At 37.7% G+C, this 16,691-nt stretch overlaps 1 protein-coding gene across 2 annotated transcripts in view; it reads right to left on the reverse strand.

Annotated features, from left to right (window-relative positions):
* LOC143880322 (DEAD-box ATP-dependent RNA helicase 20-like) overlaps nt 1-16,352 on the reverse strand; it is a 63,124-nt gene extending 46,772 nt beyond the window's left edge. For both annotated transcript variants that reach the window (XM_077383205.1, XM_077383204.1), the window contains exons 1-4: nt 15,999-16,352; nt 9,992-10,084; nt 9,675-9,839; nt 9,414-9,509 (exon numbers count right to left, since the gene is read on the reverse strand). In XM_077383205.1, the coding sequence (XP_077239320.1) occupies nt 9,414-9,509; nt 9,675-9,839; nt 9,992-10,084; nt 15,999-16,337 (693 nt within the window). In that variant the 5' untranslated portion in view covers nt 16,338-16,352. The remainder of the gene's footprint in view (nt 1-9,413; nt 9,510-9,674; nt 9,840-9,991; nt 10,085-15,998) is intronic.
* Nucleotides 16,353-16,691: the final 339 nt, after the last annotated feature.

Below are 16,691 nucleotides of genomic sequence, written 5' to 3' on the forward strand. Positions count from 1 at the left end.
AGAAATGATCGAGTAGATCTTGGACGAGTCCCCAATTATTTTTCGGAAGATATTTGATGGAACCTACTATATGTATGCAACTATTTCAAAAAAAAGGGAGAAAGAATGAAAGAAAATGAAATACACATATATAAAATTTTGATTGAGAAAATCCTTGAATTATAAAATTTGATAACTTTGTATATATTTTGTGCATGTTGGCATGATGGTGATGTTTTTCTTTTCCTGGATTTAGTTGAATTATATGTATATCATACTGACAGATTGCTGTGACGTTTGGAGCCTTAGGATGGCTTGAATAATTCATACAGCTAGGAAGAGTACTGCTAAGAAATGCATGTTGAACAGGGAACAAGAACTGGAAAAAAGAAATGCATGCTAGGAGCATCATTAGAGCAATTCCCGTTTCTCTGGGGTCGCGCTCCCTGGAAGCTCCTTCCTAAAGAGCGCCGAATCGAGGTTCCGAGGTGGGAGCAGCAACCCGAGAGAAGGTTCATGCTTCTAAGATTATAAGTATATCCTTTGATTCCAAACGCGATCAAACGTCACTATATTCTGAAGAGGAGGTGACTAGTAAACACAAAAGAATATCGGTATTTAGAAACGTACTGGACAAGTACGTGGATGACGATTATGTCAGTGACAATGACTGGAAGGTATGTACATATTCTTATTCCATGTTCATCATGGTAGTTGACTTACTGCTTTATATGGGATATGGAAGGAAGAATTTTGGGGACGAAATTCCTTTAAGGGGGGAAGAATGTAACACCCGCCCCACTTAAGACAAATAAAAAATTATAATTTTAATTCAATCTTAGACATTGATTTTTCGATCAAGAATCAACGGTCTAGATCCTTGATGTGAAGTCGTTCGGGCCGTCAGATTCGTACTTACTATAAATAATAAATTTCGTTTTTTATTATAAGTAGTAAGTCTGATTTTTACTATAAATAGTAAGTTCCATTTTTACTATAAATAGTAAGTCCAGTTTTTAATATAAATAGTAAGTGGGCCCACCTAGGAACACTTAAAACCATTAAATACTAACTAAATATGCTATTTTACAATTAAAGCATAAAAAGGGTATTGAATAAGGGCAAATCGGGGATCACAATGGGTTGAGTGAAGATTGGATTGCCCCAACATTTGTGGTCGTACGCAACTCCCAAAAAGAGTGTACGTGAGTCATGTGCACGTTATGGAGGGATTAGAGACATATCCGTGATCTCCACTAATTGGGAGATCGTGCGCACCTCTTTTTTGGGAACTCCTTTTTTGTTGAAATCTTTAAACTCCTAAAAGTAGCCAATATGCCATATAGATAAGACTAAAAACTAGAAATTGTAGCAACTAACCATATCTTTGAGATTTGGGATAGAAATCAATCACAGCTCAATAAAGAGAGCAACGGCTCATATCCCTTCCTCCAAAAAAAAACTCTCATCCACTCTCTCTCTCTCTCTCTCTCTCTCTCTCTCTCTCTCTCTCTCTCTCACGCACAGTGTAGAGGAAAGAGAAAAAAAATATTGAGGAAAAGAAAGGTGAGGGGAGTAAGAGAAGAGAAGAGAAGGAGAAGAGAGAGTGGAAGAAGATAGAAAGAGAAAGGAAAAACAAAGTTCTATAAATCTTTAGTTGTTTCCAAGTAAGTATCCCAGATTTCTTTGTATACTTCAAACATATAAATAGGTATATGAGTATGTGTATTAATGAATGTACATGAGATTAAAATGAAAAATCTTAATCGTTCAACTGTCACATGATATTATAAATACAAATTTTTATTAAATCCAAAATCTAACAGCTATAGATTTTGATTAGAAAATGAAATTTTCCTACTAAGTGTTCATTCAACAGTTAGAATTTTCACAAATAAAATTTGTGTATAATTGATAAATAATTATTAATTAGATGTTTATCAAATCAAATTTGATATGGTTTTATGGTTCGATTTTCAACAGTTGGTTGTTCTTAAAGTCGTCAAAATGAAATATTCTCATGTGTTTCGTTCATAAAATACCACTGTATTACACCAAATCAGCACCCTAAATGGTCTATTTTGTAAGGATTAAAGCCGTTTCTTCAACATCTTTTCCATATAGGTGCCTTATATGAGTTGATATGATGTAGGGTTGTTTTATATATTTTTTTAAAGACTCTTTTCTTAAAAATCAACATACATAAGAAAGAAAAGTCGGTCTTATGATCTCGTATATTGTATAATCATGTAATTATATTATGCTACTTTAAATAACTTTTAAAGTTTGGGGTCGACTAACTCTTTTTCTAAAATTTCAGCACTCAAAAGAGTTTATTTTAGCAAAGTTTGGTTAATACTTTAACCTAGATTAATATATATACTTTCTTTTAAAAGGCTACGAATTATACAAAATGTTTTGTATTGAAAAGGGACTGTTTTCAAAAAAATTCCGGCATACAAAATAGCGAATAAAACGTAGATTTGTTAATGGAAACTTACGTGTTATGACTCCTATGTGAAGCCTATGTATGTGTGATAAACCAATGCAAGTTTGGGTACACGAATATCAACAATCAGCGCATAACTGTTGATTATGTGGGCAGTTTTGTAAGGATTCTATTGAATCATTGTTTCTATATTATATGTATGGTATTATAGGAAAGATATGGTACATGTATATATTGAAAAAGCCTTACATGGCTGATTTTTATAAAAATCAGAACCTAAATATGTTAGATAATAATTATAAAACATTTATAAAGTATTATATTGACTACAAGAATTTGATAGATAGGCCCTAGAGTTAAGGGTTACGTTACGAATCAAATTAATAGTGAAATCTGAACTACAGGACTTGAAAATCGAATATAAGAGGATCCACTCGGGAATGTAATCAAGAAAATGAATAAGATAACAATTAAAGAACAAATAAGGTGGTGACATCGGAACGATGTGTTTTTCAGGACAAGGACATCAGCTCTCGTAAGGATTACTAGTACTGATTCTCATACCCAATATCAAGGCAGGTGATTGCTAACTCAACTAAATGAATTTTAGTACATGTGATGGTGATGGTGATGGTGCAATTTTGTTACCTATTTGAAATCTGTTCCTCATATTTTAGATCCGATTTCTATGACTCGTTCTGCTTCTCAGTATCAACTTCTTGATGGATTTCTGAAATCATATGGCTCATGTCTTTATTAAATCCGCGAAATATATTTATAAACAATGAATAAGATGTTACTTCCTTTCAAAGTTCGAAAAAGCTTGAAAGATAGCCAAACAGAAGAAGGGACGATCTGTGATGAGTCAAACACAATAAAGCTTGAAAGATTGCCAAAGTGTAAGGGTGGGAAGAGCCGATACAAGAAAAATCTTGAAAGATAGCCAAAGTGTAAAAGGTGGGAAAGATAATCTGAAAATCAGAGAAACCGAACCGACTTTGCCTATTCTGTCATTTTTCTGTGCTTTGGATTTGTTTTGCTTCTATTTTGAATTGTCTCTAACCAATAGATTTCTGAAAATTATTCCGTCAGCTATTTTATGTCTTTTGTCAGTTGTATTTCTGCCTAGACTCGTTATTGGGATTTGGACTTTATGCATGTTGGTTTTCTGTCAATCTGCTTCTAATCCAATTTCTCTACAGGACTAGAAGACATGATCTCAAAATGTAAGCATAAGACAAATCCCAAACTCAAATGAAGCAATCAAGCTTCAAATGAGTGCACTTATCATATGTAATGTGATACCCATATCAACTTCACATATGATAAGAAGGAAAGGACAGACAATACATATAAAGCTCCCCCTTTGTTAGAGACTCATACATGGTATGACTCCAAAGGGCTGTCCTAGCATAAAAGTATCAGGGGATTTAAGGTGAAAGATTTACAAACCACCATTGGGCTACAAATGCATGATTGCTATAGGTAGTCATATGATATCAAAGGAAATGACAGCCTAGCAAGCTATGCTCCCCCTACATATGTGCATATAAAATATATATATATATATATATATATATATATATATATATGTAGCAAAGAAAAGGCACATATGGCTTATCATGGTTAAGATGTTGGCTAGAAGCCAAAGAAATTAGGTGTTTTAATTAAGATGAAGGTACGATCTCTCTCTTAACTAGTAAGAAGGCTAAAAGCATCAATTGAGTAGCTTTTAACTTTAAGGTTTTCCATGTTTACCATAAGCTAATACCATTCAGGGAAAATAACTATAGATTTTATATACAAATATCAATTAAGCACAAATCTATAGAACTCAGACAAAATATGAATAGTCTATAGAGAACAAGTCTGAGAGAGACATCCATGGCTCATGCAAGTGATAGTCTATCACTTTGGGTAAACATGAGTAAGATATGGTATTTTTAAGCCTCCATGGATAGTCTACCATGATTGGACACAAGGCTGTAGGTCCAACCAACCACCATCCACAAATCATTAGATGCAAGTTTATTCTATGTCAAGCAAAGTTTGACACATTTAAACTTTTCTAATTGTGGATGCGAAGAGCACAAGTAATGTGATTTTGCACTTAGGTGGATTTTTGACAAGAAAAGAATATAATCATTAAAGCACACTAAGAATATAGATACATTCCAGTTAAAAATTTCACCATTTATGGGTATCTACATTCATGATAACAAGATATATCAATTAAGCTCATATATTCTAGATACAAGGAATAGATCAATGAATTGACGTATCTAGTAAGAATGTGAATGAAATAAACATTTAGCATAGCCCCTAAACTAACTCATTCACTAATTTGAAACAAACTTCATTTGCAAAAGATTTTTGTAAAGTCTCTTTTTGTCTAAGAATTTCATCATTTGAAAAGACACAAAGATTTTTCTCAAAAATATTTTCTAACGAAGTCCAAAGATCTTTTGTATTGATGCAATTTGAAATTTTGTCAAAAATATTAGGAGTTAAACCACAACACAATAAGATCATTGCCTTTGAGTTCAAGGAAAACAATTTTATATCACCTTCAGTGCATTTCCTTGAAAAAGAAATTCCCTCTTTAATGACATCTAAAACGTCATTATCTATGGATTTGAGATAGGCTTGCATTTGTGCTTTTCAAGCTCCATAATTCGTTCCATCAAAAAATGGAGGAATTGGGATGGATCGGCCTTTCTCAAAATCCATTTGGATTGTCACAGATCTTTTCTCTTGTAGATTTTTAAAAATAAAATTAAAAATCTTTTTAAGAGCCTAAGCTTTGATACCAAATGAAATACAGGTGTGACAATCCAAGAGGGGGGGTGAATTGGTCAATTAGAAATTTTAGGCTTAATTAAGTGGAAGATTAAAAGTTAATCCACTAATTAAGCACTAATTAATCTAACCCTTATTCAAATAGGCATATTATTGAAAGCTAGGGTTTAGACATTCTAATCATGCACATTTGCTAACCCTTGTTCAAATAAATATTATAATGCAATTAGGATTTAAACATTTTAATCAAGTGCATTTACTAACCCTTGTTCCATTAAAAACATAAACAAGTTGGGGTTAGAGATTACCAATTACCACACGTGCAAGAGAGAGAGATAAGAGCAAACATCCACAAGGCACAAGATTTATAGTGGTTCGGTCTATCACAAGACCTACTCCACTCTTTCAAGTTTACCTCCTTGGGATATCCACTAAAATGTTGAAACCGTACACCCGACACCTCCATCTCCAAAGGGAACAAACCCTTTCTGCAGGAAGCCTTGAGAGGGGACACACCCTCTACCTGATTCACCTTTCTTAACAGGCCGAATCGGAGACCCTCGCCATGTCTTCTCAATTCTTAACGGGCCGAAGAGAAAGCCCTCGTCTTCACAGTTCTTAACGGGCCGAAGAGAAGACCCTCACATGAACAAATAAAAAAGAAAAACTCTTTTGCCTCTTAATAGGCTGATTACAACATTTGTAGCTCACAATCACTCCAAAAGAATAGCAAATGTAAAGCCCTATGGAGTGCCTCTTGATAAGATGTAGAAATGGAAGATCAAAGAGGTTTTTAGCTTTTGATCAAAAACTTGAAGCTCAAAGAGAAAATGGGATTTTATCTTTCTCAAATGTTCAAAAGCTTGTAGAGATAGGTTTTAATCATATATATGTAATAGGTTTTAATCATGTATATGTAATGTATTTGAAACTATGACCGTTTGGGGTAAAACTGTAAAACGCCCCAACGGCTAGTTTGCTCGACCGCGGCGGTCGACCGAGCCATCGCGGTCGCCCGCCCCTATCGGGCGCCCTTTTATATTTTCAAATTCTTACCTTCGCGGTCGACCGGCCCCATGGCGGTCGTCCGGTGAGGCTAACATGTTAGCTCAAAAACCTATCCGCGGTCGACCGTCCCATTACGGTCGTCCGCCAAGCCCAACCTGGATGTTTTCTGGATTTCCAGAAAATCAATCCGCGGTCGACCGGATTGGCCCGATCCACCGGCCTGATGAATTTCGAGATGTCCTGGACTTCCAGGTTCCATCTCGCGATCGCCCGGCAAAGCCCGGTCGACCGGCCCTGTGTGAAATTCCTTTTTTTAACTATAAAAATCAGGGGCTTTTGGGCCATGGTCTTTGGGCTTGAGTCCTAGGTTTTCAAACACATTTTCGGGTGTGTGTGGTTTTTAAAGATGTAAAAAGTTAAGTATAAAAACCATTTGAAAACCTTTTGAAAGTACATTTATACATAAAATCAAGAGGACTCCAAATACATTCTAAAAATGAATACCATGAGTCTTCTTGGAATGTATCGGCTCCTTTGCACTTTTTTGGACTTCTTCTACTTGGGTGAACATCTTGAACTTTGTCTTGGCTCTTGTGACTTCCTCCAATCTTCAAATCATGTTGAGAGGTGCATGAGTCACCATGGCATGTTCAACTCCAAGTCCTTCTTGACACTTAGGGAACTTGTGGGATCTTCATAATGAGCTTCTTGATTTGAACATCTTCAAATAAGGATGTCTTCATTGTAGGTGCAAGCTCTTGGTTCCTTTGCTCCTTAATACACAAGCCATGTGTTGTGAAGAGTTGTGTAATAGCAATTATGACATGAAATTCCTGTATATAACACAACACCTCAAAGCAACACATCAGTCCATAAATACTAATCAATTTGGTTTGCTAGAATCAAAACAAGAAGGTAAGGTGAATGATTAACCCATGGAAACCATTGGGCTTACAGAAAAGTTGATGGGCTATATATGTGGATTTCCCCTCCCTGTGTAGACGTGTTTTCCTACGGGAAAAACAAAACAGGGGTGGGTTGCGACCCAGAACCGGACAATATCTGCACAGTGTGGGGCTGGGGCATTAGATAAAAATTTGTAACGCCCCGACCACCTTGTAGATATTGTCCGGTTCTAGGTCGCAGCCCTCCCCAGTCAAGGTATTAAATTTCGGTTTCAGTGTTGGTTTCGGTGGTGGTCGGCCGAAATCATTTAAAAATACGATTATGATTTTATTTATTTTTTTAATTTCAACCGTAATGTCTAAAATTTAGATGTCAATTTCGGCTATTTCAGTTGAAATTTCAGCTATTTCTGTAGAAATTATAACATTTCGGTCTACATTTTTAAAATTTCGGTGGAAAATTTGTAAAGAAGTCCAAAAATGAGACATTTCGGCGAAATTTCAGAATTTCGGTGAAATTTCGACGAAATCTTGTAAAGAAACGACTTCATGTGAATTTCTTTTCGGTTTGTGCTGAAACAGAAATATTTCGGCCGAAACAAAACGTTTCGGCCAAAATTTAAAACCATGTCCCCGGTTTTGTTTTTCCGTAGAAAACGAGTCTACAAAGGGAAGGTGGGGGTCTACACATATAGCCCAGGAACTTTCGCTCTCCGCTTTCGATGTGGGACTATTATAATCCACCCCCCTTAAATGGCCCAGCGTCCTCGCTGGCACACTGTACTAGAGGAGATACGGCTCTGATACCAAATTTGTAACGCCCCAGCCACTGTGTAGATATTGTCCGGTTCTAGGTTGCAGCCCTCCCCGGTTTTGTTTTTCCGTAGAAAATGCATCTACATAGAGAAAAGGGGGGGGGGGGTGGTCTACACATATAGCCCAGGAACTTTCTCTCTCCGCTTCCGATGTGGGACTATTATAATCATGCATTCCTACCTGTCCTAAATTAACTAAAATAGAGAAACAGACTGATGAGATGCACCATCAGACCATATTTCTTTCTTTTATACGTAAATATAATTTTTGCAAGTTTCCAAATTAGGTTAGGCCACTCGATTCTATCATCTTCTTTGTCTAGTCGAGCTTAGTGATAATACATACCGAGCTTAACTTGTTAACAGAACCGATTTAGTTAAAATTCTATTTAGCATTTAACAAGTAGTTATGATTATGAAGCAACTCGGATGGGAGGCTATAATGCTGGAAGACTAATAGAATTGAACACGCTACAACATGGATAATCCCCAAATTCATCAAACATAATCACAATGCAATGTTTCGGTGACCAGGCTCTCTATGAGAACAATTAGCTGCAGAGGAAGAGAGCATCACAACAATGACAACTAAACATTTTTATTTTTTTTGGCTGCAGAGGAAGAGAGCATCACAACAATGACAACTAAACACATTTTACGTGTGTATGAAGTCCAATTACAAAAAAAACATACAATAAATGACCAATAAAAAGAAAGAAGAATTGAGTTTGTAGATACATAACACAATATGTTTCCAATAACTGTCTATACATATATATATATATGGGGAAAATGTTTCTGGTCCGTCGGCCACAAATAGAGTGGGCCCACGGTGTTTGGGTGATGAAAACAATTCATTTGATGGGGCCTAACATAGATAGGGTGTGCCCAAAAAATCATCTCCGTAGGATCATAATAACCCTTCGATTTGTGGAGGTTTAAACGGACGGGTTTAAACCTCCACACATTTGTCCATTTTAAACCTCCACAGATCGAAGGGTTCGGATGATCCTATGGAGATGATTTTTGGGGAACACCTAATCCATGTCAGGGCCCATCAGATGAATGGTTTGGATCACCCAAACAATGTGGGCCCACCCTATTTCTGGTCCGACAGACTAGAAAATGTGAGCCCTGACCTCTCTCTCTCTCTCTCTCTCTCTCTCTCTCTCTCTCTCTCTCTCTCTCTCTCTCTATATATATATATATATATATATATATATATATATATATATATATATATATATTATATATATATATATATATTATATATATATATATATAAGTTAAATCTCATGTCATCATGTCCAACAGAATAAAGTACAATTACAAATCTACAAGGCCTAATGACAATGGCATTTGAACAGGAAACTAATCATGATTGGGTCAGTATAAGAGTATCATTAAGTCATGCTGTTATACTCCATATTACTGCAGTAAAAGAATGACTTTCCACACCTCTTTCTCTATTTGTTGGGCAAGTTCTCTTGTAGGAGCCAAGACTAATGCCAAAGGTCCATCACCACGCTGAACAGGTGATTGAGCCAAACAATGCTGTAAAGCAGAGAAGCAAATTTATATACCATTTAACAAATTTCAACAGAACAAGATCAATTATCATGTGCAGGATTTTCAGTTTATGATGAAATAACAAAATAAATAAATATATAAAAATAAGCACGCAGAAAAAAAGATGAGCAAAATTAGGAAAATGGAGACCTGGATCATTGGAATAGCAAATGCAGCAGTCTTCCCACTCCCAGTCTCGGCACAACCCAAAAGATCCCTCCCACTTAGAGCAACTGGCATGGCTTGTGCCTGAATAGACGTTGGTCTAGTGTATTCATGAAAAGCAATATCCTTCATGATGTCTAAGTTCAGACACTGAAATAAAAAAAGACAGTAAAATATTAAGCAGGCATAAAGTGACTAGTTTTTTTTTTCGAATGGTAGGCATAAAGTGACTAGTTCCACAGATTTTTTTTTGGGAAAAAAAATAACCACTAACATCCATAACCATAAACATATATGCTTACCATATCTGTAAATGATTCAATAGGTACAGGGGCGGGAGGGGAATCTGAAGCAACAGTAACATCGACATTAAGCCGCAAGCGAACCTCTTCAATCTGAGAAAATATATGAGATGTTAGGTTCACTAGATCTAGCATCAGAAAACAAATATTTGACCTCTATATTTTCCAAAATTATCATAAATGGTGGCCAATCAGTAAAGGTTGAATCAAACTAATGCAAACTAAACTTTAAATTTGATATTTAAGCATCGCTGGTGAATGCATTACACATAGTAAACTGCCAAGAGGTCCCTATGGACAAGGGGACAAGTGATTCATCGCTTTTGGGCACAGGCAGCCCTCTACCATCCATCCCATTGCATTCCATCGCCTCGTATTGTACTATATAGTATCAGACCAGATACATCTACTGAGAAAAAGTTAGTGCTCTCTTTTAGAAGTGTTAAAGTATAAAAGAATAAATAACGCCTTTCTCCAACAGCTTAAGCTTTTGGAGAATTGGATGCTTCACATGGTATCAAAGCCAAAGGTTCTGAGTTCAAACCTCCTTGATAGCAAAAATCCACATGCAATGGCCAATCCCAAATGAGGGGCCACATGTGCCACGTGTAGGCCAACCTTAGAAAGAGGGGCCACATGTGAGGGGGAGTGTTAAAGTATAAAAGAATAAATAACGCCTTTCTCCCACAGCTTAAGCTTTTGGAGTAACTGGTCGTTTTACAAGATTGAAGGAATGCTATACAAGATCATCTCACCCCATAAAAGAGCCTGGGCAAATCTTAGACAAGTTATTGAAGAAAAAATAGACCCTCGGAGTAGGAGTGCAAACAGAAGTGTTGTGTAAGGTGGAGTTGTTGAATTTGAAAAGGCTTAGGCCTGCTTACCAGATGGAGAGGTTGGACCAAATGCTTAGGAGTAGGAGGGGAAACAGACAGTGCTACATAAGGTGGACTTATGGACATGAGAGAAGACTTCTAGACTGGCTGAGGCAAATGTGTTTTGAGAATAGATGGAGATTTTGGACTGAGGCTTGTGCATTTATGGTGTACTTCTCTAATTTAGTGAATGGTATATCATATGATCACTTATTTCTTCTTCAATGGTTCCTAGGCAGCTAAGTGAAGTGAATCCAATTTTCGTACTTTCTACCATAGTTGCCAATGCGGATCAAAAGCAGGAACTGAAGGCGGGAAGCGAGAAGGGAAGCGATATGCAAATCCAACCCTCACGGAAACAGCCTCTCTGCAAAGCAAGGGTAAGGCTAAGTACATCTAGTCCTCCCGAGACACGCAAGGGGGGGAGCCTCGTGCACTGGTCCGCCCTTTTTTAAAATATTAGTTTATCAAGTGGCCGGTAAAGGGCAAGGAGTGTGGGACAGGGAAAAAATTGAGAGGGCATAAGTGACGAAGGGGTGAGAAGTAGCTGAAAAGAGGGAAAGAAAAACTCTACCCAAAATATAGTTTTTCTTTCCCCTATTTTTCAGCCATGTATCATCATCTCCTCACTTGTGCCCTCTCAATTCCATCCCCCCACTCTTTCTACCCATTTCTCATCAGTTGGCAAACTTATAGTCCCTGAAAAGAAAATCCCACGGTTGCCAAACATGTCCTTAGTGTCTTCAAAAGTTTAAGGGGCCGTTTGGATACGCGGATTTTAGAATCCTGGATTTCCTCAAAATTGTTGTTGGGAGACAAGAGAAGAAAGAGAGCAGCCGTCGTTTTCTGATTTCTAGCCCTTCTGTCGCAAGAGAGCTGGCGATCGTTCCATGTTTCCAGGTTTAACAGATCGTAGCATACGTGAGAGATTTCTAAAACCTGGTTTTCTTAGTTAAAATCCAGGAAACGCTGCCAAGACAGCATACCAGCAGCTTGATCATGACCATCTTTTACACTGTTTTCAAGCTAAAACCTGGATTCTAAAATCCACGTATCCAAACGGCCCCTAAATATTTTGAACAAGAATCAAATAAGAAATCACAAAGAATCAGAAGGGAACAAAAACAAGAGCAAATTGGAAAAATGCACTTTCCAAATTGAGGAAACACACTTCCCAAATTGAACAAATGCACTTCCCGCATTTCTTTAATGCACTCCGACAATTTCTAGGAAGTGCGGCGTTTCCCTCTTCATAAACGCCCTTCCTTGGAATTACTTCCCACCTTCCAGGGGCGTTTCTCGTAGCTTTGCTTCATACCATCGTAGACAATCATTAGAATTTAAAATAGAGAAATGATGGCCTCATAGAGCAACTCAATGTGGGAATCAGAGCATTCTGAGTTCTTACCTTCAATTTCTATATAACATTATTACTATTTCTAGCAGATTTGTCGAGCAATGTTGAACCTAAGATGGACATTGAGATGTTTTAAAGTGGTGTCAAGCTTGTGGGTCCACTTGGGAAAAAGCATAGAGGTGGGACTATGGGAGTGGAAGATGAGAGGTTGGATAAATTTGCAAAGGTTTTGGGACGTAACAAAGACATTTTTTATACCACCAGCATCCATCCGAGAAAAAAAAAAGAAAGTCAACCAAAACATAAACAAAACTCTCCAAGTAGTTTGTTCATTGCATTCTACTGAAAACAAAAACAAAAAAAACCAATGCACCCCAAAGTCTACGCAACAGCAAACTAAATTCATCAAAACCATCGATTACATTACATTAGAACAAAGGCAGAATAAGAAAGAATAAAAGAAAATTCTAAAACATAAAACACATAAAGAAACCCTGATACAAGAACAAGCTACTGAGCTAACGACTTTTAAAAATGCCAAAAATCATCAAAAAGCTATATGAGGTTTCATGTCGAAGTTCCACAAACCTTAACAGTAGAGAAGCACAAGCCAGAAACAATTGAAAAACCATGAATGACTGCACAAGAGACCCAAATTCTTCCAATTAAAAAATCACCAAAACTGAGCAATCTAAAACTTTGAAACCCTCCTAAACCCACAAACTATTTCACATTGAAAAACTTAAAAATGTTTCCCCAAGAAACGGTGACAAATGGGGAAAAATATTTACAGACTTCGTCAAATGCATAATCTAGCAAAGGAAATCACCAAAAACCCACAAACTACTTCACATTAAAACCAAAACCAAAAAATCTAAAACATTGATAACCTCCTAAGTTTAGAAATTCATTACTCCCAGACCCAAGAAAAAGATCGAGCACAGCCAACATAAAAAACAATCCAGGAAATCATGAATAAAAAAAAAATTCCAAAGAACTCCCACTGAAACCAAAACCTTAGCATAAAAAAATATCAAAACAATGCTTTTATTCAAAATATAATAAACCTTAAGGCCCTGTTTGGATTGAAGGAATAACATTACCTGTGGGAAAAAAATTGAATAGTAAAAATTTCATTCCAAGAAAATAGATAGACCAAGGAGTTCTATCAGGGGCGATGCCACATTAAAGGAAAGGGGGACAATTGCCCCCCTTAATTTTTTGGAAAAAAAATATATACCTTTATTTTTTAATATTTGTTTATACTTGCCCCCTTTTTTTAAAAATATGCCCCCCTTTCCAATCATCCCTAAGATAGAAAATAAGTTTAAAATTTTAATTTTACCATTTTTATCTCCCTTTTTTGTGCAAAATTTACTATAATTTTTGCCCCCATGTGCAAAATTTCAGATAGGAATTTTTTCTATCTTAGTTTTAAGATAGATAAAAAATTACTATAATTTTTGCCCCCCTTGTGCAAAATTTCTGGCATCGCCCCTGTTCTATACAAGGAAAGAAAAATAAAATACAAAGGAAAATACAAGTAAAGAGATTAGAAAAGAGAACAGTCAAGTGGGTGAAAATCAAACAACTCCACCTCCGCCTTTGATACACCCTCTCTAGCGAACCGATCGGCTACCTCATTAGCCGATCCCCGGACGTGAAAGAGACGGAAGCGAACCCCAACCTATCGTGAATCTTGTCGAAGAACGAGGCAAATCTCCATGGGACCGAGTGCGAACCATTGAGCTGCCTAATTACGTTAAGGGAGTTCCCTTCAATGACCACCCTATGAAGATCGAAATTTTCAAGGAATTTCACTCCTTGAAGCGTTGCTCCCGCTTCTACTTCATTAGAATCAAAAATTCCAATAGGCCTTGAAAAGGCCCATCTTACTTCACCCAGCTAATCTCTTAGAACACCTCCTATGCCAGACGAGCCCGGGTTTCCTAAACTCGAACCATCAAAGTTAGGCTTAAGAAACCCATGCGCAGGGGGGACCCAATCTTGAACAATTTTAAATTCCCATTCTGAATCAATGCAAATCTCCTTCCAACCATACAAAAGATCGTGAGCCGACACAAATTGACAAGCAGATAAGGTCCTTACGCAAGAAATAGTGATGGCTATCACCTTATTGATGATGAACAGATTTCTCTTTGAATATCCTTTGAACACCCTCGCATTGCGCTCTTTCCATAATACCCATATCATTGCTAGTAAGGAAACATGCCAAAGAATCTTACCTTTCTTCCTCCAAAGTACCATCGACCAACTTTCCAACACGTTGATTAGCTTGGCATGGAAGACCCATCAAATCCAAAATCTTGAAAGAATACTACTCCAAACCTCTCTAGGCTGCTTACAATGATAAAAATATGATCCACGGATTCCCCGGCCTCAGGACAAAGCAAGCAATGGTCAATGATCCACATCTTGCAAGCTCTCAAGAAGTAGACTGTTTAAATTCTATCCCGAACCACAGCCCAACCAAAGACGCAACCCTAGGTGGAGCATGGATGTCCCAAACTTTGGCAATTGTGGAAAGAGTAGGACAACGTACAAGATTTACATAGAACGATATAACCGAGAATTCCCCATCCAAGTTCCAAATTCAAACCTGATTGTTCGTCCCAGAGAGTTTGATGTAGGCATGTAGCAACCTTCAAGAGTCTCCAAGAATCTACTCACCACACCGAGTTCCCTATCGAAGAAATTCTATCTATAAATCGGCTTCCAAATCACCCTATTGCCCCTGCACTCAAAATAATCTCTAACTAATGCCTCCTTAGAAGAGGCCAAAACAAATAATCCCGGAAACGATTAAAGGGAAGGGGGGACACCACTTGTCTAACCAGAATCTAATCAGGTACCCAGAATAGACTGAATCGGACACCCTCTACAAACTTATGCCGTAACTTCAAGATATCACCCCATAAGGTAACCCATGACTGCCTGAAATTGTACAAATACTCCCAATGACCAGAAGCCGCCCCATACGTGCTCTCAATCACTCTAGCCCACAGTTGAGATTCCTCCCCACCAAATTTCCAAAGCCATTTCCTAAGCAGAGCTTGATTAGCCTCTCTCAGCTTATGGACACCAAGACCACCCGCCTTGATTGATTTACAAACTGTCTTCCAACCAACCAAGGGAATCCCCTTCTTTTCTTCTGACCTACCCCAAAGGAACCTTCTTTGAAACTTCTCCAACCTATTGATTATGCTTATAGGATACTTGAGGATGGATAAGTGATAAATAGGGTTATTGGCCAACATTGACTTAATCAAAGTAAGTCTACCCCATCTAGACACTAAATTCCTCTTCCAAGTATCAAGCCACCTTTCAACTCTCTAGACAATGGGCTCCCAACAACCCTTTTTTGGTATACCCACTCCAAGAGGAAGACCGATGTAAGAAGAGGGAAGGGAATCCACCTGCCAACCCAGAGGTTATATCCATATCCAAGTTTATGCCAAACACCCTTGATTTGCCAAACACCCTTGTGGATTATTTAGAGAGATATTGTTAAAAATTGAAGGCTCCAGACTCCTATAAATAAAACTTGAATTGTGGTGGTTCAAAATTGCCTCATTTCATGTGTAATCAAACAATAAAAAAAAGCAAGAAATTCTGAAAAAGATTTTTTTTTCCAAAAATTTTTCATAAAATTCATGCAATCCAAACAGGGCCTAAGGGAGCAACAAAAAACACCTTTCAACAAAGAAAAGAAACGAATGTAATTCAAAAAAGAAGCAAAGATTTGGACTCAGACCTGTTCGGGTTTGAGACGAAAAACCCTCTCTGATGGTTTCCACTGCTCGAAAACAGGCTCCGGCACGGTGAGAGCTCTCGGAAGACTGGAGGTCCGGCGAGTGGCATTAGAAAAGGTAGGGATGGCAGAGTTTTTGGATTGCGGAGTAGGGTTTTGGGATAAGGGCCTGCAGTCATTTTCTAGGGTTTCGTAGGTGGGTTTGGTGGTGGCATTCCTGTGAGAAGAGGAGATAGAGTGAGGAGATGGAGATGGAGCTGCTGCTGAGCGGAGATGAGGAGGGACATAAGACATGGTTTCTTTTAGAAATAACACAGGAAGAAGAGTCACGAAATTAGGCATTATATACCGAGGTTTTTAAGCACGTACGGTCCAGTATTCTTCATACGGGTGCATCTTGGGTCGGGCTCAACCCGAACCCATTTCCTCGGATTGGGTTGGCATTTCCTCGGGTTGGGTTGGGTTGGGTTGGGTTGGGAAAGCCAACCCGATTTAATTTTGGGTTTTCTTAGGTTTGAGGACTTGGGAAACCTAACCCGACCTCCATCCTATCCTGATTTCTCAGGGTTATGCTTCTTTTAGGGAAATCTAGGTTTTTAGTATGAAAACAGTGTAAAAAATGGTTCATGATCAAGCTATTGCTTGCTGTCCTGACAGCGTTTCTTAGATTTTAAGTGAGAAGTTCAAGTTTTAAAA

Source organism: Tasmannia lanceolata, unplaced genomic scaffold (assembly GCF_043159265.1).
Source record: "Tasmannia lanceolata isolate RefF3 unplaced genomic scaffold, GAP_Taslan_0.1 ptg000006l, whole genome shotgun sequence".
Taxonomy (NCBI): domain Eukaryota; kingdom Viridiplantae; phylum Streptophyta; class Magnoliopsida; order Canellales; family Winteraceae; genus Tasmannia; species Tasmannia lanceolata.